Below are 26,838 nucleotides of genomic sequence, written 5' to 3' on the forward strand. Positions count from 1 at the left end.
CAATAAACATAATCCAGCATATAAACAGAACCAAAGACAAAAACCACATGATTATCTCAATAGATGCAGAAAAGGCCTTTGACAAAATTCAACAGTCCTTCATGCTAAAAACTCTCAATAAATTCAGTATTGATGGAACGTATCTCCAAATAATAAGAACTATTTACGACTAACCCACTTCTCAAAAAAGAACAGACACTTCTCAAAAGAAGATATTTATGCAGTCAACAGACACATGAAAAAATGCTCATCATCACTGGCCATCAGAGAAATGCAGATCAAAACCACAATGAGATACCACCTCACACCAGTTAGAATGGCGATCATTAAAAAGTCAGGAAACAACAGGTGCTGGAGAGGATGCAGAGAAACAGGAACACTTTGTTGGTGGGACTTTAAAGTAGTTCTACCATTGTGGAAGACAGTGTGGCGATTCCTCAAGGATCTAGAACTAGAAATACCATTTGACCAAGCCATTCCATTAATGGGTATATACCTAAAGGATTATAAATCATGCTGCTATAAAGACATATGCACATATACGTTTATTGCAGCACTCTTCACAATAGCAAAGACTTGGAACCAACCCAAATGTCCATTAGTGACAGACTGGATTAAGAAAATGTGGCACATATACACCATGGAATACTGTGCAGCCATAAAAAAGGATGAGTTCATGCCCTTTGTAGGGACATGGATGCAGCTGGAAATCATCATTCTCAGCAAACCATCACAGGAACAGAAAACCAAACACCGCATGTTCTCACTCATGGGTGGGAACTGAACAATGAGAACACATGGGACACCAGAAGGGGAACATCACGCACCAGGGCCTGTTGTGGGGTAGGGGGAGAGGGGAGGGATAGCATTAGGAGATATACCTAATGTAAATGACAAGTTAATGGGTGCGGCACACCAACATGGCACATGTATACATATGTATCAAACCTGCACATTGTGCACATGTACCCTAGAACTTAAAGTCTAATACAAAATAAATAAATAAATAATTAAAAAAAATGTTAAAGCAATAAGCCCAATGCCAGGTTGAGAACTAAACAGTACATTTATGGGACATAAGAATATAATTTACAGATATTCAGATAAAACTGCTATCTGCCCCTATCTCCATCTACCCTTTATTCCCACTCTTATCCCATATATTGAAATAATCAATAGACTACATACCATAGGAAAAATCGCCTTGAAAGAAGAGTACATTAGAGCAGTGTGACATCGAACACTGCCTGTGACTGAGCTCATGCATATTCACAGCACCACACCCTGTCAACTACAATTACTGAAGCTTTGGTCTAGCAGAGTAATACAAAGAAAATTCAGATTTGCCTTTGCAATTGCTTGAGCCTAAGAGATCTGAACAGAATCTCCCTCTATCCTCAACCAAAAAATAAAGAAAAGCAAAACGTGAAATATCCTATCTCAACTCCCAAAGGTACACAGATAAATGCCTCCCCATAAAAGGATGAGGAAACAAATATAAAAGCAGAGAACAATTCCAGAACTCAGAGCAAATGCTTTGCTTTAACACAAAGTTACTGCCAGGACAGGAGAAATCTTTTCTAAAATTTGTAACCAGTGTTTTCACTGATGTTCAAAGGAACACTGCTCAATGGAACCACTGAAAAGTACAGTGAATATTGTAAAATAGTAACTCTTCATCGAGGATACATTTAGAGGGAGAAGTTTGAAACCAATGTTAGATATAGAATAATGGAAAGTAATGTTGGAAAAGTAGATCAGTGTTTTAACCAATGACAAATTTATGGTGTTTTTCAGAGTTGCACAAAACTGCATTTTAGCTGTACACCAGAAAGATATTTGTTGCCTATACTGTTTCTCCTAACAGTAAATCTTATAGTTATATAATTCTCTCTTGTAAAAGGAAATTTTACATTCAAACCTCAATAAAATCATAACTGCTGCTATACCTGATGGTCCCTAGTGAACCACAAAATACATCACATCTCATAGTATACTTAATTTATAAAAGATTCTTAACAAGCTAGGTAGTTGGACTTAATTCAATAAGCAATAAAGAACCAATGAAAGTTTATGAGCAAGAGAATAATATGATCAGAATGGCAAGGGAGAAAATTTGCAAATGAGATTAATTTGGCTTCCTATATTTAAAAAAAGATTAATAATACTGAGAATGTTAGAAAAAAACACAAGGCAAATTTAACATTATATTTAATTTAATCAATGCTGATTATTGGGAAACTCATTTATCAAAAATAGATAACATGAATAATTAAGAAGCTATTAAAAATTTCAAAATGAAAGTGAGGAAAGCAAGAAATTCAAACTCCACAAAAAAAGTTGAATATATATGTACTCCCACATTCTTTACATTATTCTCTGGTTTGCTTTGTCTATAGCCTCATCTCAAAGGCAGCAACAGCAGAAGTTTTTAATCTGCAAGAATCTGTGAAAAGGGTAGAAGGACAGAGTAAAAAGATTAGAAACTATATAGTTTCAATTCTACAAAAATTAGCAACTCCAGAATTAGAGCAAGCACAAAAAGTTCAATTAATAAACTATTTTTGAGGCCAAGCACCTAGTCCCTGCGCTTACACAGTCAAAAATTACTGACGAAAGATACAGAGTCTAGCAAAGTGCAAAAATGGGCAAATGGGTAAGAAATACATGTTCATAAACCTTTTAAGAATATAAAATTCTGTAGGAGATCAGTCAGGGTAGTGGGAAAAATCAATAGAGAAAGACGGAAACCTTCTTGGAAGGCTGGGAGGTTTTGCAAAGCCTCGGGAGAAAATAAAAGCTGAAGGTGGCTAATTCTCTTACACTGAAGCAGAGGGCAAAGGGTAGATAACAAGGGAATATAAGGGAACTCATCTCGATAAACTGGCTTACTTATGTCTCCGGACACCAATCTTTGATCATTTGCACACAGGACCACTATCTACTCGGGGGATTGACAATGTTAATTACCCACAAATTGTGTTTGCTCCAAGTCTTTGTCATTAAATCTGTACTAAATAAATACAAACGTCCCTGGCTTATCGGGGCTGCACTCTCATTGGCAGAGCTGCACTCTCATCAGTGATGGTAACCCATGCAGTCCCCTAGCCGTGGTCTCAGGCAAAATACCTGTGTCTGTGTACTTCTTACATGTGTCGCTCGGCCAGAGTCTGCGGGACAGACTACGCATAAATCTAAGTAGATTTTTTTGGTTTTACTTTCTGCTCCTGTAAAATGGAGATATTACCCAATAGAGTTCTTGTGAAGACTCACGGAAGTTGCACATATGCATTTAGCATAGTAACTGACTCATAAATTGAATTTAAATGTTACCTCCCTTGTCTTTCCATAAACATCCTTGCGTTAGCATCAGTAACATACTCGGATACAGGACAAGAGCAATCAAAATTTTACTTGAGAGTGATCCAGATTTTTAAAACTACATCAGGTCCAAAAGCATAGATTTTGTACACTAGGTATTATTTTATGAATATAAATGAATGGTGCCACAGGATTCAGGGAAGAAGTAAATACAAGGTTTGAACTGGGTTTTAAAGACTGGGCAAGATTTGAACAAATGTCAATAGATAAAGGAAGATACTAAGTAAAAGGAGAAAACACATGAGGAAACTTACTAAAAAGCAACGTTCATTTAAGAAAATGTTATTTGAGCAAGGCTATTTTAGAAAAAGCAAAAATAGCCTGACTATAGTTTATATTAAGAAGCATCTGGGAGATAAGGTTGAAAACCAGGCTGGATGTAGACAATAAAAATAATCCGATGTCATATATAAGGCACTTTGATGTATCATGGTAGTTTTCAAATTGTTTTGGCTTTGGGACTCCTTTGTAATCTTTAAAATTATTCAGGTCACAAAGAACTTTGTCTTTTTGAATATTTCTTTATTGAGATGGAGTCTCACTCTGTCACCCAGTCCTTTATTACTATTTATTGAGATGGAGTCTCACTCTGTCACCCAGTCCTCCCCACTTCATGACCTAAACGAAGTCCAATTATCTCCCAAAGGCCTCACCTCCAAATACCATTACTTGTGGACTAGGGCTTCGACATATAAATGATGTTTGGGGGTCGGGGAGATGGTATGTAGACATTCAGCCCATATGCGTGACCTTATTTGGAAAAAGGGTCTTTGCAGATGTAATTAAGGAAAGGTTGTTAAGATGAGATCATCCTGACTATGGTGGGCCCCAAATCCAATGACTAGTGTACTTAAAAAAGGGGAGTAGGGGAAAAGACAAGCAGGGGAAAAGGTCACAAAGATGGAAGCAGAGCTTGGAGTGATGTATCTACAAACCAAAGAATGCCAAAAATTCCCAGCAGCCACCAGAAACCAGGAAGCATAGACCAGACAGTCTCAAAGCCTCCAGAAGGAACCAACTCTGCTGACACCTTGATTTCAGACTTCTAAACTCCAGTACTGTGAGAGAATTAAGACTGTTGTTTTAAGCCACTGTACACCAAAGATAAAATTCTAAGCCCCCCAACCATCTTGAATGGACCCCTCCTCTTAGCAAAGGCATTCCAAAGCTAACCTGAAAAACTAGTTCAGGCCATAATGGGAAATGAGAGCAGGACATGCCTCATTATACTCTCCCTCCTTTTGGAATTACTGATAGAATAGACTTTTTTAAGTCTGATAAGAAACATTTACAAACTATTCTCGCTGAATAGACAGGCCTCCTTTCTTTAGATAATAACTCTTTCAACCAATTGCCAATCAGAAAATCTTTACATTTACCTATGACCTGGAAGCCTCCACTTCAAATTGTCCTGCCTTTCCAGACCAAACCCATGTACATCTTACATACTGATAGATGTCTCATGTTTCCCTAAAATGTATAAAACCAAGCTATACCCCAATCACATTGAGCACATGTCATCAGGACCTCCTGAGGTTGTCACTGGTGCATCCTTAACCTTGGCAAAATAAACTTTCAAAATCAATTGAGACTTGTCTCAGATACTTTTGGTCTATACCACTGAGCTTATGGTATTTTGCTATGGGGGCCCTAGGAAATTAATTCACACTCTAATCACATTTTAAATCAATATCCACTCACTGTTTTAAAAGTTCTATTATCTATTTTCCATCAAACTATGAATTTTTCCATTAATATCTGGTCATCCACTATTTTATTTTTTACATTTCTTTTTTTTTTTTGAGATGGAGTCTCACTCTGTTGCCCAGGCTGGAGTGCAGTGGCGCGATCTCTGCTCACTGCAAGCTCTGTCTCCCGGGTTCACGCCATTCTCCTGCCTCAGCCTCCTCAGTAGCTGGGACTACAGGTGCCCACCACCATGCCTGGCTAATTTTTTTGTATTTTTAGTAGAGATGGGGTTTCACCTTATTAGCCAGGATGGTCTTGATCTCCTGACCTTGTGATCTGCCCGCCTCAGCCTCCCAAAGTGCTGGGATTACAGGCATGAGCCACCATGCCCAGCCTATTTTATTTTTTAAAAACACAATGAACTTCACCTAACTTACATATTGCTTTCAATAATAATCATCTAGTTGAAATGTAAATATTTTTTCTTACTTAGTCATAAGATTCTTGAAGACAGAAACTGTATCTTAAGTGTCTTTATTGTCATGCATTCATTCATTTCTTCTAATATGGTGCTATATACAGTGCATGATTTAATAATAATAACTTTGCATTTGATTAAATAATGAATGACCAAAAAGCTTTATTGTATGTTAAATCATTCTTATGGAATAGTTTGGAATACTAGTGCAATCATTTTAAGATCTATGTATGTCCCTCCTCTTAAAATTAAACTCTGGTCTTATTTATATCCTCATCCCCTACTGTTTTAAAAGAATAGCCTTACTGCCAATAGACTTGGAACCTAACAATATTCAAGATGCAGTAAGAATTACAGGAGTTAGAAGGGACATCAGAAAACAAAGTACCAGTAAAAACTCTTTGTAGTACAGAGATAAGATGTGGTTATAAATAAAAGTTCATTATATTATGTTTGTATCACCTATTCTAGTTACTTAAGATATAGTCATTTAAAAATTTTGCAATTACCTAAAAAAAGAATGGTATTAAACAAAAAATCTAGGTAAACAACATACCTGAGTTCGTAAAATTTCACTTTTTGACAACTGCATGTCACCAGTCAATTCTTTCACAACGATGCCTAGTGGCTCTAGACGTCTGCTGAAGTAATTTGTCATTTCAGCTGCCAAGGCTTTCATTGGAGCAACATATACAATCTATACCAAAGGAACACTAGCTTGATTAATGAGCAAAAACCACCATGTCATTTGTCTTACAGTAGCCAATACAAGTCACAATTTATTATGAAATATGATTGTAACTACTTCCAGTGAAAAATCTTAATAGTGATATATGAAAAGTCTTATTTTTGTGAGATACGTGTGTAGCTGTTTAAAGAATAGAATTTGTTTACACAGCTGCATCACTTTGAAAATTGGTTTGCTTTCAAAGCTAAATGTATTTTCATAGCTTCTTACATGGTAATAGAATTTTCATAACACAAATCAGAACTGCCTTAATAGTAATGAAGTAAGTCAAGCCGTATTACTTATCTGACTTCAAGTACAATATCTTTAAGAACTTTCAAATTTCATGTTATATATAACCGCAAATTTATTTTATTCCTTACAATTTAAAAAGCTGTTGTCTGGTTTATTTACTTACCTTAAATTCATTCTTTTTGATAACACCTTGTTGAAAATGTTGGCGAATTTCGTGCAAGACCGTAAGCATTGCAATGTTGGTTTTTCCAGCTCCTGTAGGGGCACAAATCAGCATGTTCTCATTGGTGTTGTAGGCAGTCTCAAACACTATTGACTGGATTCTATTGAGTCTCTTCATTCCTTTAAAAGCCAGCTGTCCAATCTAAAAAAAAAAGGCATCATCCATTATAAATAGTAACAATGTGAAGGACCCATACAAATCATTATGTGCAAACATTTATTTCCTTTGTTTCTTAAAAAAAGACTAACTTGTAGTTTCACAATGTGTCTTTTATTTAAACGGAGGTGTATGCAGTTGAGAATAACTGAAAAATACTGTACAATTTGAATGTACTTGAAATGGTAACTCGATAAATTTGAAAAATATGACTCTATACCTAAATTTTAGAATACAATTCTTAAGTAAAAAAGATGATAAATTAGTAATGTGAGAAAACAAAATTAAAGACAGGTATTTTTTTAGTTCATGTTCATTAACAAATTTCATCATGATGTTCTAATTTATCTAGTCTAGATTAAAGATGACTAATGAAACAGCAAACAAGATACTTCTTGAAGATACAAATCAATAGCAAATTCTATTTCATGTGTTTTTAAAAAAAACTTTAAAAAAATGCAGCTGTAATAGTAGGAACAAAAGCCACAGACTACACTTACACAGAGTTTGCACTGCAACATGTGCAGCTGTAGAATCTTTGATACTATTTTGTTTAATCCTCAAAACAATTATTTGGTGTAGGTACTCTTATTACGTCCCTTTAATCAAAAAGAAACTAAGACCCAGAGCAGTTAAATAATTTTTTCCTAAAATTTTCCTATATAAAAGTCTTATATGAAAACTAAAGGTCTGAAAGTAAACAAAACACTGGTTGAGATTATTTGCAGAAACTTGGAATGGCTATATTAATATCAGAAACAATAAATTTTGAAGCCAAGAATATTACCAGCAAAACAGAAAGTCATTTCGTAATGACAGAGGTAAATTAATCAATATGATATAACAGTCCTAAACATTTGTATAACTAATAACAGATCTTCAAAATACATGAAGTAAAAACTGAAGACATGCAAAGGGAAATAGGCAAATCCACCATTATAGTCAAAGATTTCAATATCACTCTTCAAAATCTGTAGAACAAGGAGGCATGAAAATCAGCAAGGCTACCATAGACTTGAATGGCACTATAAACCAACTTGACCTGATTGACACTTATTCATCTAACAATAGTAGAACACATGTTCTCTTCCACTGCTCTTGGAACATTTAAGTTATAATATATTCTTGGTCAAAAAACAAGTCTTAATAAATTGAAAAGGAAGACAGTCATGCAAAGCATATTCTCTGACTGCAATGGAATTAAATCAGGTACGCTTATTAGAAAGATACTTGGAAAATATCTAAGTATTTGAAACAAAATAGCATACCTCCTTAAAGAGCACACTTTCTACCACTGATGAAAGAAGAAATCAAAACAATTTGTAAGTATTCTTAACTGAAGGGAAATAAAAATTTATTACGTCAAAATTTGTAGAGACTGCTAAAATAATACTTAGGGGAAATTTTGTAGCACTAACCACTATATTTAAAAAGAAGATACCACATAATCTCACTCACATGTGGAATCTGAAAATGTTCATATCATCGAAGTAGAGAGTATAATAGTGGTTACCAGAAGCTACAGAGGATGGGGGGAAGAAAAGCATGGGAAAAGGTTGGTCAATGAGTTCAAAGTTATAGTTAGATAGGAAGATTAAGTTCTGGTGTCTTATTACATAGAGACTATAGCAAATAATAATGTATATTTCAAGATAGCTAGAAGAAAGGACTTTGAATGTTATAATCACAAAGAAATAATAAACATTTAAAGTGACAGATATGCTAATTACCCTGATTTGATCATTATGCACTATACACATGCATTAACACATCACATGGTACCTTTATTTATTATTTGTCAATTACAAATAAAACTTTTCAAAATGATCCATTAAAAAAGAAAAAAGAAAGTTTCAAAAGAATAACTTTATTTTCCAAAATAAAAAATTAGAAAAAGAAAAACAAAACCAAAGCAGAATAAAGGAAATAATTATAAAGATCAATGAAACAAAAAACAGAAAAGGATGATTCTTTGAAATTAATAAAATTGATTAACCTCTGGGCAGACTGATCAGGAAAAATAAGGGAAGATACTAATTATCAATACCAAGAATGAGAAAAGTGGCATCACTAGAGTTAATATAGGTATTAAAAGAATAGTAAGAAAATGTAATGAACAACTACATGCCAGTAAATTTGACAACTCAGATGAAATGGGCAACTTTCTTAAACAACATAAATTGCCAAAGCTCACTCAAAAACAAATACACAACCCCATATCTATTAAAGAAATTAAGAATGAGGTTAAAATTATTTACACACAAAAAAACAAAAAAACCTTGAGGGCCAGAGAGATTCTCAAATGAATTCCACCTAAAGTATAAGATGGAAATAATATCAATTCTACATGGAGTTTTAAACTATTTCAAAAAAAAATGTAAAAAAAGGAATACTCCCCAAATCATTCTATGAAGCTATCACTGCCCCAATATAAAAGCCAGATGAAATAAAATCACAGACTAATACCCCTCAAAGCATAAATATAAAATTATAAACAACATAATACATCACAGAAAAACTTCATGATCATCTTAATAAATGCACAAAAAGCTTTTTACAAAATCGAACATTCATTTATTATTATTTTTTGTCTTAATTTTAGCAAACCAGAAGTAGAGGAGAATCCCTCAACCCAACAGAGGGCATCTACAAAAATGTTACAGCCGTTCCCATCATATTAACAGGGTAAGACTGAATGCTTTCCTCTAAAACCAGGAATAGGAAGGCTGTTACACTCACGCACCAATTAACATTGTATTGGAGGTTCTATCCACTTAACATTGTACTGGAGTGCAATCAGAAAAGGGGGGGGGGGGGAAGAAATAAAGTCCTTAATATAAAAAAGGAAGAAAACAATACCTGTATTTAGAGATGACCTGATTGTCTATGTAAAAAATCAGATGGAATTTACAAAAGAGCTCCTAAAGCTAATGTGTGGATTCAGGAAGGCTGGAGAATGCAAGACTAACAACTAAAAAATTACATTTCTATATACCAGCAATGAAATACCTGAAAGCAATTTTTTTAATCAATAAAAATAGCACTCTGTTATGAATTTCTTAAGGATAAATATGAAAAGAGATGGGAAAGACCTGTATACTGAAAACTACACTATTTTGCTAAATGAAAGATACAATTCTTAAGACATCTTCTTTTTTTTTTTTTTTTTTTTTCCCCCAAACTCATCTACAGATTCAATGCAATTTCAATCAAAATCCCACCAGGCGTTCCTATGGAAATTGGCAAGCTGACTTGAAAATTCATATGGAAACACACATGACCTAGAAGGAACAAAACAAATTTGAAAAAGAACCAATGTTAGGGAGCTAAAACTACCTGATATCAAAAATTATTAAAACACTAGAGAAATCAAAACAGCATGGTATTTACATAAACATAAACAAATAGATGAAGGAACTGAATAGAAAATCCAGAAATAAATCCACACATATTTGTACAACTGATTTTTGACAAGAGCTGAAAGGCAATGTAGATGACAAAGGTCAGCATTTTCAATAAATGATGCTAGAACAAATGAGTATACACATGTTTAAAAAATGACTTGAATCCATACCTTGTGTCACATACAAAAATTAACTCAAAATGAATCACTGACTAAAAGTAAAGCCTGAGAGTATAAAACATGTAGAAGAAAAGATGAAAGAAATTCTTTGTGGATGTGAGTTATGCCAAGATTTCTTAAATAAAATAAAAATCTATAAACAAATCAGTAAATTTCACTTAAGCAAAATGGAAAACCTATTATCTTTAAGATACTGTTAAGAAAATAAAAGGGGGGAGGCGGGAGGGATTGCATTGGGAGTTATACCTGATGTAAATGACGAGTTGATGGGTGCTGACGAGTTGATGGGTGCAGCACACCAACATGGCACAAGTATACATATGTAACAAAACTGCACGTTATGCACATGTACCCTAGAACTTAAAGTATAATAATAATAAATAAATTAAAAAAAAAAGAAAATAAAAAGAGAAGCCATAGAATGGGAGAAAAATCTTTGCAATACATATATCAGATAAAGTACTTATATGTTGAATATATTAAAAACTCAACAAAACCATAAAGAAAATAAGCAATTTAATTTTAAGAGTAGATAACGATGTGAAGAATCCTTTCACCAAAGAAAATATATAGATGTCAAATAAGCACACATAAAAATGCTCAACATCATTAGTCATTAGGGAAATAAAAATTAAAATCACTATTATGCACCTATTAAAATGGCTAACATTTAAAAAATTGGCAAAATGTTTAATAATTTAAATATTTTAAATTGCAAGTATTGTTGAGCATGTAGAGAAAAAAGAATTCACACATACTGATAGTAGATAAACTAAATGTACAATCACTTTAATAAAACAATCTAGCAAGCTTTTTTTGTTTTGTTTTGTTTTTGTTTTTTGGTTTTTTTTTTTTTTTGAGACTGAGTCTCACTCTGTTGCCCAGGCTGAGTTGCAGAGGCACGATCTCGGCTCACTGCAAGCTCTGCCTACTGGGTTCACGCCATTCTCCTGCCTTAGCCTCTCGAGTAGCTGGGACTACAGGTGCCAGCCACCACGCATGGCTAATTTTTTTTTGTATTTTTAGTAGAGATGGGGTTTCACCAGGCTAGCCAGGATGGTCTAGATCTCCTGACCTCATGATCCACCCGCCTCAGCCTCCCAAAGTGCTGGGATTATAGGCGTGAGCCACCGCATCCAGCCCAATCTAGTAAGTTTTTAAAAGTTAAACAAACATACAACTAAACTAAATGTACAATCACTTTAATAAAACAATCTAGCAAGTTTTTAAAAGTTAAACCTATACCTAACATACCCCTTTGAGGGTCTACCCAAGAGAAAAAGAAGTATATGTACATACAAAAAGATGTATATGAACGTTCATAGCAGTTTTACCTGTAATAGCTTAAAACCATTCAAATGTCCATCAATGGATAAATGGATAAACAAAATGTTATATATTCATACAATGGAATACTACACAGCATTGGCCGGGTGTAGTGACTCATGCCTGTAGTCCCAGCACTTTGGGAGGCCGAGGCGGGCGAATCACAAGGTCAGGAGATCAAGATCATCCTGGCTAACACAGTGAAACCCCACCTCTACTAAAAAAAATACAAAAAATTAGCTGGGTGTAGTGGCAGGTGCCTGTAGTCCCAGCTACTCAGGAGGCTGAGGCAGAAGAATGGCGTGAACCCGGGAGAAGGAGCTTGCAGCGAGCCAGGATCGTGCCACTGCACTCCAGCCTGGGCGACAGAGCGAGACAGCGAGACTCTGTCTCAAAACAAAACAAAACAAAACAAAACAAAAAGAGATCATAGTAGTATCTCTTAGGCCTAGGCAGGCCAATTAAACATCTGAGAGTACCACTGATACTTTCTTCATCAATTTCTCCTGATCACTTAGCCACGGAAGGACAGTACAGCACATTTTTCAGGATACTGGGCTTATAGTCAGAGACTCAAGTTAAAATACTCGCTTTGCCACTATTTGCAATATAACTTTTAAGAAACTTAAGATCTCTAAATTATATTTTCTCATCTGCAAGGTAATATTGCAAGTACGACCTGCAGGTAACTTAAGATCTCTAAATTCAATTTCCTCATCTGCAAGGTAATATTGCAAGGTAAAGGTGCTATCTTTATAACACAAGGAAGTTACAAAAATTAATTTAAAAACAGCTAACAATTATGGAGGGCTCACTATGGGCTAAGCACAGGAGTCCTTGACATAAAATATCCTAATTATTTCTATAGCCATACCAGAATATTTTATAGATGAGGAAACTGAAACTTGAAAAAGTTTGTTTCAGTTCACACAGCTATAAATGGTAAAGCTAGTATTTGAGGTCATATAGTATAACTTCAAAACCAGTCTTTAATTAGATAATATATAAAAATCATATACTATAAACCATACACAGAGATGGTACTTGTTAAATACGTTGAAATAAATTAATGGTAGCTATTATCATTACTGTCATATGTCATTTCATTTTTATATAAGATTTACTAAAATATTGCTGTGAATGAATGCAGCAATTTCCAGTTTTTATAGACTTATGACAAGAAAGAGAGTATACTATCCATAAACTACAAATCTGATCATGTCACATTCCAGCTTACAAAATGTTCCAAGACTTCTCATTGACTCTTCACTACCATTCAAGTTTAAGCTCAAAAGCAATCTCCGGTTCTCTCCAATTCCCTAAACAATTGTTATCTTTATTTCTTTACGCTTCACCATATTTTAGAAGATTTAAGGAACTACCATAGCTTCTCTCGACAACTAGACACTCAGACAATCCTCTTTATATATTATTATTATGACCCGTAACCACAAATATTGAAATGAGTCCTTTATATGTATTTCTGATCCATTGGATTGAAACTAAGGGTTCTGTTTTTTATCACTCTTTGTATTACCCCAGTACCTAATCAATTGCCAGGAACATAATAGGCTGCTAAATAAATTTTTATTGAATGATTTTATGCTGGCTACTAGCAAAAAGAACTATAATTAAATGAGGGGAAAAGTTTAAAGATATACACTGCATACATAATATCCTCCAAAGAAATACTAAATTGAATCTAACCAAAATATGTAGCAGTTTAGCAAAAGCCCTATAATCAACTTTCAGTAAAAAACTTATTTCTGTGTTTTTGAAGGTTATAATTCAAGAAATAAATAAAGTATCAGAAGAATATACTAACAAACAAAACCTATTACATACATAGAGGTTTATAACATTCTAATCAATTCAACAATCGTTTACTGATTGTTATTATACTAAGGAGTTCTGTCAATACAAATATTTGTTTTCATAACAAAAGTTAGACAACGTTTAAAATGATCCTTAAAATTGACTAATTTCTGGGTTTTGTTGATGATTTTTGAGACAGCATCTGGCTCTGTTGCCCAGGCTGAAGCGCAGTGGAGCAATCATAGCTCACCGCAACCTCAAACTTCTGTAGACAAGTGATCCTCCTGCCTCAACCTTCTGAGTACCTGGGACTACAAATGCATGTTACCACACTCAAGTAACTTCTTCTTTTTTTTTTTGCAGCTGGAGTGCAATGGTGCTATCTCAGCTTACTGCAACCTCCGCCTCCTGGGTTCAAGCAATTCTCCTGCCTCAGCCTCCTCAGTAGCTGGGACTACAGGTGCCTAACACCACGCCTGGCTAATTCTTTGTATTTTTAGTAGAGACAGGGTTTCACCATGTTAGCCAGGGTGGTCTCGATCTCCTGACCTCGTGATCCGCCCAGCACAGCCTCCCAAAGTGCTGGGATTACAGGCATAAGCCACTGTGCCTGGCCCTAACTTTTTTATTTTTAGTAGAGACAAGATCTTGCTGGTCTTGCTCAGACTGATCTTTGAACTCCTGGGCTCAAGTTATCCTCCCACCTCAGCCTCCCAAAGAACTGGGATTACAGTTGTGAGCTACCACACCTGGCCCTAGCTTGTCATTTAAAGGAAGAAAAAGGCATATTTAAAACCAGATTAAATCACTAAGGTTTCTATAATAAAGATATGAACTATATGCTGAGGTATGTAAGGGAGAGGCAGTCACTAAGCATGCCATATCAGGTACAAGAAACAAGATATTAGAAAAACACTTAGGGCTAGTGAAAAGCAGTAGCAAAGATGATGAAGATGGAAAAGTAGGCCAAGAGCAGACTACAAAAAGCCACATATGCCACACTGAAGGAGCTGACCTTTTCTTCACTCATTTACCAAGTTACTAAATGAGCACCAAATTATTGAATGAAATAGCCGGGGACTTTTTCAGCCACTAGGGATGTAACTGTGAACAAAAGTGACACAGTTACTATTTAAGGTCTCTTTTAAGCAAGGAAGCTGCATATTATATTTCCTATTTGGAATATAATAAAAAATATTTAAAACCATAGAAATAATAAATTTCTCTTCTGAGAACAAGAAGGCTTATATTTAAGTTATGAAAGAAAAATTCAATATGAAGAAAAGACATTATAAAGACTCCTCTGGAAACATCTCTAAAAGGTTATTTTAGAGACTACGTGAAGAAATTATCAGAGGGAACTGAGACCTAGAGAGGTTACATAACTTACTCAAGTCCACACTGCTAATAAATTTGGTCGAGACAGGACATAAACTCAGTTTGTCCTAGCTCAAATACAAATTACCACCCAATTTGCTGTTTAAAATAATATGATGATTTATCTTGCTGGTTAAGTATTCTCTACATTTATTTCAAAATAAACATTTCAAAAAAGTCCTTATAATATTCTTGCATATATATACATCACTCTATATATGCACATATATATTGCATATATATATGCATATCTATCTTGCATATATATATGCATATATAGAGTGATGTATATATATGCAAGAATATATATAATATTCTTATAATGTTCTTATAAGAATAATATAAGAACATGCTGAATAGAAACAGCAAATTAAAAAGGAAAAACCCTCCAAAGCTACATTTAAAACAGCCCATGTTTTGTACCATTCCCTATAAAGTTTCTTTTTATTTTTCATTTCAAATTAAGGAAAATGAATGAAATAATTTTCACCAATAAACTTGTTGGTAAAAATAAAAGGAATGTGCACAGACAGCAATTGTGATGGCAGTAAAAAAAAAAAATCCCTAGAGGGCTCAGTATACTTGATATTGTGAACTGTGGTTTAAGCTACTGGCACATGAAATAATTAATGTCCATTATGCATAGATTTCTTATATTTGAATGATATTCAAATTATATTCACAAACGCTTTAAGTTAAGAAAACGAATGATTACAGAAGAAGAAGAAGAATGTGGGTTATATCAAAACTATTTTATTCAACTTTAGAACTACATGCTAATAATGTTTGTTTTATTTCTATTTCCTGCATACACAATACCTAATGAAATGCAGCTAATCTTTGCTTCCAAATATTTGACGTTCTTCTAACGTAAAACATTTCATATTGATTTTATATATTAATGAATAAAGTTAAACTGAAATTATTTCTTAACAAATCAGCATTTGCTTTTAAACAGAAAACTGAGAGTCTCATGATCATTTATCTTAAGTGCTTTATATTTAATCCAGATAGTCGTTCTAAATATATACCATTTTCCTTTTTAATTGGTTCTAACTAATAAGCATTTTCAAAACATACCATAATTAGCAGACCAGAAACATTTTAAGTGTTACCAGCTTCATCCTACATCCCACTTGTCTATACATATTTGGGACTCACCAGACTACTGATCTTACAAACATACACCAGACTACTGATTTTAACATACACTTGTCTTACATATTTGCGACTCACTAGACTACTGAAATAAGATGACTCATTTATGAAATTCCATAGAAAGTGTAGGTTTTGGATATCCATTTATCAAATACTGGTAATACAGGCTACTCGTGAGTGCACACTCTATTTTTAAAAATAAACTGGGCGTATATACCTAAAGGATTATAAATCGTGCTGCTATAAAGACACATGCACACGTATGTTTACTGCGGCACTATTCACAATAGCAAAGACTTGGAACCAACCCAAATGTCCATTAGTGACAGACTGGATTAAGAAAATGTGGCACATATACACTATAGAATACTATGCAGCCATAAAAAAGGATGAGTTTGTGTCCTTTGTAGGGACATGGATGCAGCTGGAAACCATCATTCTCAGCAAACTATCTCAAGAACAGAAAAACAAACACCGCATGTTCTCACTCATAGGTGAGAATTGAACAATGAGATCACTTGGACTCTGGAAGGGGAACATCACACACTGGGGCCTATCACGGGGAGGGGGGAGGAGAGAGGGGGGAGGGATGGCATTGGGAGTTATACCTGATGTAAATGACGAGTTGATGGGTGCTGACGAGTTGATGGGTGCAGCACACCAACATGGCACAGGTATACATATGTAACAAACCTGCGCGTTGTGCACATGTACCCTAGAACTTAAAGTATAATAATTAAAAAACAAAAACTGGATGATACTATTTAGCTGGAAGAACAAAAATATACAGTAAACATACCTCATTGTTTATAATAATCATATGTATTTATTTTGTCAGTTAATTAAAAAGCATTAACTAGGCATCTAAGATGAACCTAGGAACATGCTGTCCCTCCTAAACTAGTGTAAACATCATAAGCTTAAGTTTAAGATATTCAAAGGATATTAAAATTTCAGCATATATTTATCATAAATCATATAGTTACCAAGGACACACATTACATAATTTTCACAGTTTTTCTCTGGCTCCCTATAGGATGTGGCTTAGGCTCAAAATTTTAGAATCAGAGATGACAACCACTCCACACACTCAGTCCAAGTTTTATATGCTGGAATCCCACCACTCTAATATTCCTCACAAACCTGGCTCCATGCCATAATCTATGTAAATGTCACGAGGTTAAAAATCAGTTTACATGAATACCTTATTTAACATACTTGAGTATTCACTAGATGATCAGATGATTTTCTTTTAGATAACTGGATAAATTTTTTCATTTAAAGGTCTTCAAGTACTGACTACTTTATATGTGTGTGTATGTGTGAGTGTATAAAACTATTTTCGATAATTACTCTAAAATAGATGACTTTGGGCTTTTCCTAAACAGGATACATTTTTAAAAATCTCTGATCTTTCATTTTTAGCTGGAATCACTCATTTATTGGGCAAATAGTTCTTGAATATCTCCTCTATGTGGCATAAACTGTTCAAACACTCAATAAGGTAGACAAAGTCTCTGCTGTCATGTAGCTTACTTACGTTCTAATTAGGGTGGGAGACAAAAAATCAACATGTTTACTAATTTAAAAATTGTTTCAAATGCTCATATGAATACATTTTCACAGATGGTGTAATGGAGAGTGAGACATAACAGTCACCTTAAATTAGGTTTCTAGAAAGGTGCCTCAAGAGAGGTGATCTGAGTTGAGAATAAAATGACAAGAACCAGGCCACGAAAAAATTTGCTATCTCAGCATATTATAGGCAAAATAAAGATCTAGAAGTAGACCACTAAATCAGGACTAACTTGAAATTTTAAGGAACTGTACAGAGATTAGGATGGCTGAGTAAGTGGTCACACATGAGAAAGAAAGATAGGAATTGTAGGTAGGTCATAGCAAAGATCTTGGATTTTTATTCTCAACACAATTAAAATCTCTGCAGGATTTTAAGTAGAAGAATAATATAATATGATTTGTAATGTTTAAAGATGTCTCTGGCTACCATGTGGAAAAAAGACTGAGAAGTAGCATAAAACTATGGCAGTAATACAAGTGGAAGGTGATGTTGGTTTATATTGGAGTGTCAGCAGAAGAAATGGAGAGAAGTTCCTGAACCCAGGCTATCTCTTCAAGTTACAGTCAATGGATCTGATGATGACTTAAATGTAAGATGGTGGGGAAAAAAAAGAGATAAATCAAAGATGACTTTTTGCTTGAGTGAAAAATAGTTCTTAGGATATGAGGAAGATTAAGATGACAGACTGAGACAGAAAAATAAACACTCCATTTGAAGTACCTACTATACATCTAAGTAGAGATTTCAAATAGGCAATTACAACAGAATTTGAAAGTCATGGAAAGGTCAAGGATTTTTAAAAATTAATTTTCAGAAAGATACAGTGATTCTTCCAAAATTACATAGTAGCAGCAGATTCAAACTTCAAAAATTTACAGTCTAGTAACCTTTCTAAATTCTGTCTAAAATTAGAAGCTAACAGACACTAGGTAAAGGTTTAGTGGATTCTTTGAGGAATAAAGTATATAAGGTTTTATATAATAACACTACACCTCTGTTTTAGTTGTTAGAAATCTTCTTGTTCTCAATTAGGGTTTATCAACTATATTTGTGGTCAATGGAATTTTGTAGTATACTACTTAGACTAGATAAGCATTGTTATAAGTAACTAGTCACAAGATTAAACAGCAATCATCTTAATAAAAAATACTTTTGATAGTTAACACAACTTAATAAACAAATTTTATTATTGAAAGGCTATGTGACATACAACAATGCAGATTTTTTTCATATTTAAAATCTGCTCATGCAACAGCCTCTGAAAATTGAATAACTTGGTTTTCCAAATGTAATCTAAGTCTTGCTTAGGAAGAGTAAACCATATCCAACCTAATGTCATAGATCTCACATATCTGAGAAACGTTTGGCTATTCAATAAATATGAAATTGAACTAAAAGTTAAGTTTAATATATTCTGATTATTTTACTTCAACAATTCATAAGATTACTTGGGCAAAAGAATCATACACATTTTACCACATTAACATAAATATATAATTAGCAACTATGTAGATAAAAATCTTTAAGATACTTTTAAAAGATCAACATAAAAGATGACGATTGCAAGGTATACAGCTATAATAAGCTTTCAGCTTTCCTAATTACCAAGTGATTTCTCAAATTAGAGGAACAGTTAAGTAAATTATGATATACCTATTCAATGAAATAGTATGCATTCATTAAAATAGTAATCAAGGAGAATATGAAGCAACAGGATAAAAAATCCTATATACATTAAGTGAAAAAATACAAAATTATATTTTATTTTATTTTTTGAGACGAAGTCTCGCTATATTGCTGAAGTTGGTCTCAAACTCCTAGGCTTATGTGATCCCCCTGCCTCAGCCTCCCAAATTGCTGGGATTCCCGTCATGTGCCAGCATGCCTGACTCCAAAATTATATTTATACTATGCTTACAACCATATTTTAAAAGACCACATTAAAAAGCTGGAAGAAAATGCTCTGCTGGCTCCACTCCTCTATTGTTACCATGGAGTCCCCTTTTCATCTTTCTGAGGATAAACCTAATTTATTGGTGAAAAAGCTTTCGGATAACAGAAACTGCTTCATATTTTACATGACTGAGCCACCTTTTGCCCTATAATTCTCATCCTTTTTAACTCTCAGGGGATCTCTCAGTAATAGATTCAGATAAACAAATGTAGAAAGTTCAGGACCTCAATTTAGGCCTTAGAGACCTTGGGACAGGTTCATTTACCTGTTAATTTCAGGTAAACTATGTTAACATACTAGGGCTAGTATCTTCATCTGACCAGTTTGTTTCTGCATGCATTTGGTTGTAAATAAACAACTTAGAAATCAAGGCTTACACCATAATCTTTCATACTCTACTAAGAATAGAAGACAAAATATCAGCTACCCTAGTCATAGAGAAATCTTAAAGGTGGGGATTACATATTTTTTTTAATTTATTTATTATTATTATTATATTTTAAGTTCTAGGGTACATGTGCATAACGTGCAGGTTTGTTACATATGTATACTTGTGCCATGTTGGTGTGCTGCACCCATCAACTCGTCAGCACCCATCAACTCGTCATTTACATCAGGTATAACTCCCAATGCAATCCCTCCCCCCTCCCTCCTCCACATGATAGGCCCCGTGTGTGATGTCCCCCCTTCCCGAGTCCAAGTGATCTCATTGTTCAGCTCCCACCTATGAGTGAGAACATGCGGTATTTGGTTTTCTGTTCTTGTGATAGTTTGCTAAGAATGATGGTTTCCAGCTGCATCCATGTTCCTACAAAGGACACAAACTCATCCTTTTTTATGGGGACTACATATTAAGAAACAAACAAATTAATCCTACAAATTGAAAATAAACAACTGAAAAATATTTTAAAACATTTTAAATATTCTTAGTCTAATTCATCACTGTCCAATAGAAGTACATTAAAAGCCAATATATACTTACATTTTCTAGCAGAAACATTAAAAAAACACAAAAACAGTGAAATTAATTTTATAATGTATTTTATTTAACTCAATGTATCTAAAATATCATCTTAACATGAAATTGTAAAATTAGTGTATGTTACACTTAAAGCACATTGTAATCTAGACTAGCCATATTTCAATTGCTAAATACCCACATGTGGTTAATGGCTACTATATCAAACAGTGCAGCTCTGGAGAGTGCCCAGCTAACTTATATAATACTTATAAATTGATAAATATACTGTCCTAACACAGCAGCTTGCATTCAGGGAAAAATCTCTTAGGGCAACATTCAGAAATCCTTAATGTGGTCTAAAAGATCCTGCCATAATATGAAGTTCATAAAATTCAGTTAAATTACAATTCAGTTAAATTATACGGTGACTCCTGCCAGCAATCTCACAACTTGGGAGGCTGAAATGGAAGGATTGCTTGAGGCCAGGAGTTGGAGGCTGCAGTGAGCCATGATCATGCCACCACACTCTAGGCTGGGTGACAAGGCAAGATCCTGACTTAAAAAGAAAACAAAAAACTACACATTGAGGAGTCTTTAGGAGAGAGAAAGGACATTACTCTTTTTCTTGATGTCTTATTCTCTATAGTTATCCTTGGTAAGCATAAAAAGAAGAAAATAAGTAACCATTTGTTGAATGTGTTAAACAATGAAATTAATGTTCTTTTCCAAAATTGACAATCACTCATACTTATTTCTATATTCCAACCCAAGGTCTAAAACAGTGAGGTTGAAATGTCAACCACATATTACATTAGTGACAAATACTTGACAAATACCTCACCTGATCAAATGAAATCACTTGTATTCCCTAAAGTACTAAACGATAAATATAAGAAGTATTTATAATATAAGAATATAAGAAGGATGAGTTTGTGTCCTTTGTAGGGACATGGATGCAGCTGGAAACCATCATTCTTAGCAAACTATCACAAGAACAGAAAACCAAACACCGCATGTTCTCACTCATAGGTGGGAACTGAACAATGAGATCACCTGGACTCGGGAAGGGGAACATCACACACCAGGGCCTATCATGGGGAGGGGGAAGGGGGGAGGGATTGCATTGGAAGTTATACCTGATGTAAATGACGAGTTGATGGGTGCTGACGAGTCACACCAACATGGCACAAGTATACATATGTAACAAACCTGCACGTTATGCACATGTACCCTAGAACTTAAAGTATAATAATAAATAAATAAATAAATAAATAAAAGAAGTATTTTCCTTTAGAATATAAGACTACTATGAGGCAGAAATTATGTTTTTCAACTTTGTCTCTCTAATTCCTAGCACAGTAAATGGTGTAAAGCAAATACTCGGTGGTGGTGTCTTTTTTTTCCTGTGCTTGCTTCAGCTGAGTCATTTTGATTAAATTGTAATTATCAACTATGAACTGCATTGTTGATGGATGTTTACAAATCAACTAATAGTTAAGATGCTCCATGTTAAGAATAAATTGTTCTACTCATATTATTTATTAAGTTCCACAAGTGTTTTATCATATATTATAAATATTAGTCAAATAATTTTTTTCTATATTCATTCACTGCAGTTGTCAGTAAAACAACAAGTTAGCTTGGATTGCAACCGCTCCTGGTACACTTGGTTTTTTGTTGTTGTTTTAGTTGTTGTTTTTTGAGACAGAGTTTGTTCTCTTGTTCTCTTGCCCAGGCTGGAGTGCAGTGGTGCGATCTCGGCTCACTGCAACCTCCGCCTCCAGGGTTCAAGCGATTTTCCTGCCTCAACCTCCCAAGTAGCTGGGACTACAGGCATGTGCCACCACACCTAATTTTTTAAAATTTGTTTTTATTTTTATTTTTTTTTAGTACAGACAGGGTTTCACTGTGTTAGCCAGGAAGGTCTCAATCTCCTGACCTTGTGATGCGCACGTCTCAGCCTCCCAAAGTCCTAGGATTACTGGCATGTACCAGCGCACCTGGCCGGTACATTTGTTCTTAAAACCAAAACAGGTAGTTTCAAAACATACTTTTAATGCATTTTTTAATCTTCCTGACACTAAGCACTACAAACTCTAAACATAACCAGACATTTAGCATATCACAGAATCTCCCACATTAAGAACACATACAAATTATGTATTATGTCAGAAATATGTAACATTCTATCTTATATAATCCCTAAGAAACTGACTGGTTTATACCCAATCCCTATTTACGTATCTGCATTTTTCTATATTTATAGCTCTCTCTATATATTATATCAACATATGCTACTATTTTCAAATATCATCCTTCTAGGTCCAGAGGTAACAAAATATTATTTCTAAGAGACTTTATAAAAATTACTAAAGCCCATGCTTATTTGTCTGTTTGAACCTGCAAAAGAATTATAGGAAATTCTTGGGAGACTGTACAGTCCAACTAGGGATCCTCGTGCACTATACATAACAGAGTTGGTCAACTAAACTCTATTATCAGTGTATTTCACAAAGAAGGTTATGCCTTACTAGTGAGTTATGAAATTAATTTAGGGATTGTTATCAGTGTTTTTAAAGAATAGAAAAGAAAAAGAAAATACTAATACATCACATGTGATAAGGGTAAAACAGTTTCGTGAAAATTGTGTTTTAATTGTTTTTGAGTGTATTAATTACAATGTAAAATATTTTTTAGATGTGCTCAATAAAAAAAAGTTTGAAACCCAGTGCTACAAATAAACACTTTCTTAGTGAACGCAAATGCATTCTTTCAAAATATGATCCTGTTTCATTTTGGGAACACAAAAATATTTCGCTCACAAATGAATGCCTATAACCTTTGGCCTATCTGGCAATTTCACTTCTTAAAAATGTATCCAAAAATATACTTACACATGTGCAAAATTGTGTATGCATAAGACTATTAATCACAAATTATTTGTCACACCAAAAATTAAAAACAATCAAAATGTCCTCAATAGCGTACCACTGGAATAACTTATGGCATATCCATGCAATGAAATTCTATGCCTCCATAAAACAGAATAAGGAAGTTTTCTATTTTCTGAGATGAAAAGATCTTTTTATGGCCAAGAAAAAGCAAGTTGCAGAATAGTATTAAAATACGCTATTTTATTGTCCAAATTTGAGGACGGAAGGAAATAATAATGTATATTTGCTTGCAGAAATTCTGAAAGAATGCATAAAATTAAATACACTGCTTATTAATGAAAGAAGGCAGGGACCTGGGAAGATCAAAGACATAAGCAAAAGGCTTTTCGCTATGTAAAGGTTGCTAGTTTTTGAAACCATATGATAACACCTATGCCAAAAAAAAATATGACTGACATGTTTTAAGAAACGGAAAAGATAAAAACATGTCCGATTTAGTGGAAAAGCCTAAATGAGCTCTCGTGTATAAATATTTCATATTAAGTTTTTCTCATTATTCCTTGCTACCCTTTAGAAACAAAATAGTGAGTTAAATTACTCTTTCATGCCCCTTCAAATTATTCTACACCATATGTCCCCTACTCAGTGTTCTTCCCAGTCTTCTCTTTTTTGGTCTTAACATGGCTAGTTCCTCAAAGGACTTTCCAATTAAAAGTTTAGTTACAGAAGAAAACAGCAAGTGTTCTTTCTACCTCCAATATTTGTGACATCAGACCTGTGGTCTCATCTAAGCCTCAATGACTTCACCAGAGGACCAGATCTGTTATTAAATGCAAGCCTAAATCACATGTTGCTGCTATCTAAAATGTATCCTCCTACTCCTTCATCATGCACTAAATGCTGCCTACCAAGTGTCAGGCTTTGAGGACATGGCCTGACCTCAAGAGCTCACGTTGTAGCAGATGAGCTCACATTGCACATCTCTAGATTCATCACTAGACTACCAGAAACCCATTTCATGAGCTCTAACTATAACTTTGCTTCCACATACCCCCACATTGTAACGTTTAAGGAAGCAGGAAAGATCTGACATACTACTACACTAAATACACCAATCCTAAACTACATAATTTGTGACAAGTCAGTAGACTAACTGAACACAAAAACTACAATGTGATCTCTAATACTCTTGAATTAAAGGTAAACACACAAGATAATATATTCCTTAAGTTGGCAAGTAAATTGTTCACTAATCTATTTAGCAACCATTTTTACTGAGCACGTACTACATATAAGGTTTTGTTTTAAATGTTTTAAGTGCATGATATCACTTAGCATCCAAAGAAAATTTATGAGGTAGGTCTTTTTATCATCCTTCTTTTAAAGAGGGGGGAAGTAGGGCATGGTGAGTTTAAAGAACTTAACCAGGATAAATGGCTAGTAAATTGCAGAGCAAAGATTGAAACTCAGGTATCTGACACCAAAGTCTAAATTAAAAGTCCAAGTTAGGCCGGGCGCGGTGGCTCAAGCCTGTAATCCCAGCACTTTGGGAGGCCGAGACGGGCGGATCACGAGGTCAGGAGATTGAGACCATCTTGGCTAACACGATGAAACCCCATCTCTACTAAAAAGTACAAAAAAACTAGCCGGGCGAGGTGGCAGGCGCCTGTAGTCCCAGCTACTCGGGAGGCTGAGGCAGGAGAATGGCGTAAACCCGGGAGGCGGAGCTTGCAGTGAGCTGAGATCCAGCCACTGCATTCCAGGCCACTGCATTCCAGCCTGGGCGACAGAGCGAGGCACTGTCTCAAAAAAAAAAAAAAAAGAAAAAAAAAAAATAAATAAAAGTCCAAGTTACAGGCTTGTAAAACTTATTAATTTCATAACTTTACACTTTTATTTTTAAGGTTAATTTTTTGATTCCTAAAACTGATTTTTAACCAAGTAACATAATTTATAAAACGAAATATGAAAATACAGTCAATGGAAATAATGATTTTACTAATAATCAAATAAATGCAAAATAGAGTAAGATACTATTTCATTCATCCGAGTGTTGAAGATTTTTTAAAAAATTGATCTTGGTAATGTTTACACCCTCATATATATTGCTTATATACAATTCATATTACAAATGTGCATACATCATTTAACCTAACTCCAAGTCAAAAAAGTATCCAAGTAAAATAACTGAACTCTTAATATCAGATACATAAAAAAGCACAAAGACGCTTGCTTTAACATCATTTACAATAAGAAAAAAAAACAGACACAAGCTGAATATCTATAAATAGGGTATTGGAGCAAGTAATTCATGACACATTCTCCATGAATCACTGTAGATAAACAGAATGAAGATATATTTGCTTATACAAAAATGTGTCTAAAAGAGAAAAAAAGTATGCCACAAAATAGTAACTAATTAAATATATTTTATTAATACAAAAACATTCTGGAAAGATATATATCAAAGTATTCTACTAAAGTTGGGGCTGTAAAGACATTTTCACTTTCTATTTTATATTATAAACGTAGATGTTACATTTTAGATATTATTTTTTGGTAAGAGAAAAATTTTATCACCAGCCCTACAAAAATCTTTTCTGTTTACACAAAACAAACAAAAGGAAAAAGGCCTATTCTGTATTGACTCAATGTATTAACACAACAATATTTCTTTATAAATAGAAATACCTAATGCTTTTGTAGTAACACAAAATAACTAACTAACCCTCTTTTTCATTCTGTAATATAGAGTTCTACATCTTTACAAACACCAAATTTCTAATTTGTACCCCCTCTTGAAAGTGCACTGAAAAATTACTAAATTTTATTAAGAGATATGAAAGATAGTACATGGACACTTGTTTTCTCTTCACTGAAGACTCATATATTTTAATGTTTTATGATGAAAATGCATTTTCAATCAGATGATCTGGGTAGAGGAAATTAAGTTTTAGTAACAAAGCACCTCAAAAGAGTAACCTAATATTAAATCTTTGAAAGAAGAGAGATTGTTAGATTTTGTGAAAATCAAGTTACTTATTTTCTAAAATGAAACTCAGCCAAATTGTATTACATATGAAGAAAGCAGTAAGAAAGCCCACCCAAATTAATTAGAAATTGCAATGCATTATTCATATATTTTTATGCTACTTAAATGAATGCATTTACACCACCCATTCACTCATTTAATCATTTATTAATTTAAAGACAGGATCTCATTCTGCTGCCCAGGCTGGAATGCAGTAGCATGATCATCAGCTAACTGCAATCTCAAACTCC

The 26,838-nt window shown here is 34.1% G+C and overlaps 1 protein-coding gene across 1 annotated transcript in view; it reads right to left on the reverse strand.

The window, feature by feature from the left end:
• The window catches only part of ASCC3 (activating signal cointegrator 1 complex subunit 3), a 404,060-nt gene that overhangs the window by 273,881 nt on the left and 103,341 nt on the right, over window positions 1-26,838 (reverse strand). Inside the window, exons 9-10 of the mRNA XM_012002619.1 lie at window positions 6,694-6,894; window positions 6,105-6,245 (exon numbers count right to left, since the gene is read on the reverse strand). Of these exons, the coding sequence (XP_011858009.1) occupies window positions 6,105-6,245; window positions 6,694-6,894 (342 nt within the window). The remainder of the gene's footprint in view (window positions 1-6,104; window positions 6,246-6,693; window positions 6,895-26,838) is intronic.

Source organism: Mandrillus leucophaeus, unplaced genomic scaffold, assembly GCF_000951045.1.
Source record: "Mandrillus leucophaeus isolate KB7577 unplaced genomic scaffold, Mleu.le_1.0 Scaffold690, whole genome shotgun sequence".
Classification (NCBI taxonomy): domain Eukaryota; kingdom Metazoa; phylum Chordata; class Mammalia; order Primates; family Cercopithecidae; genus Mandrillus; species Mandrillus leucophaeus.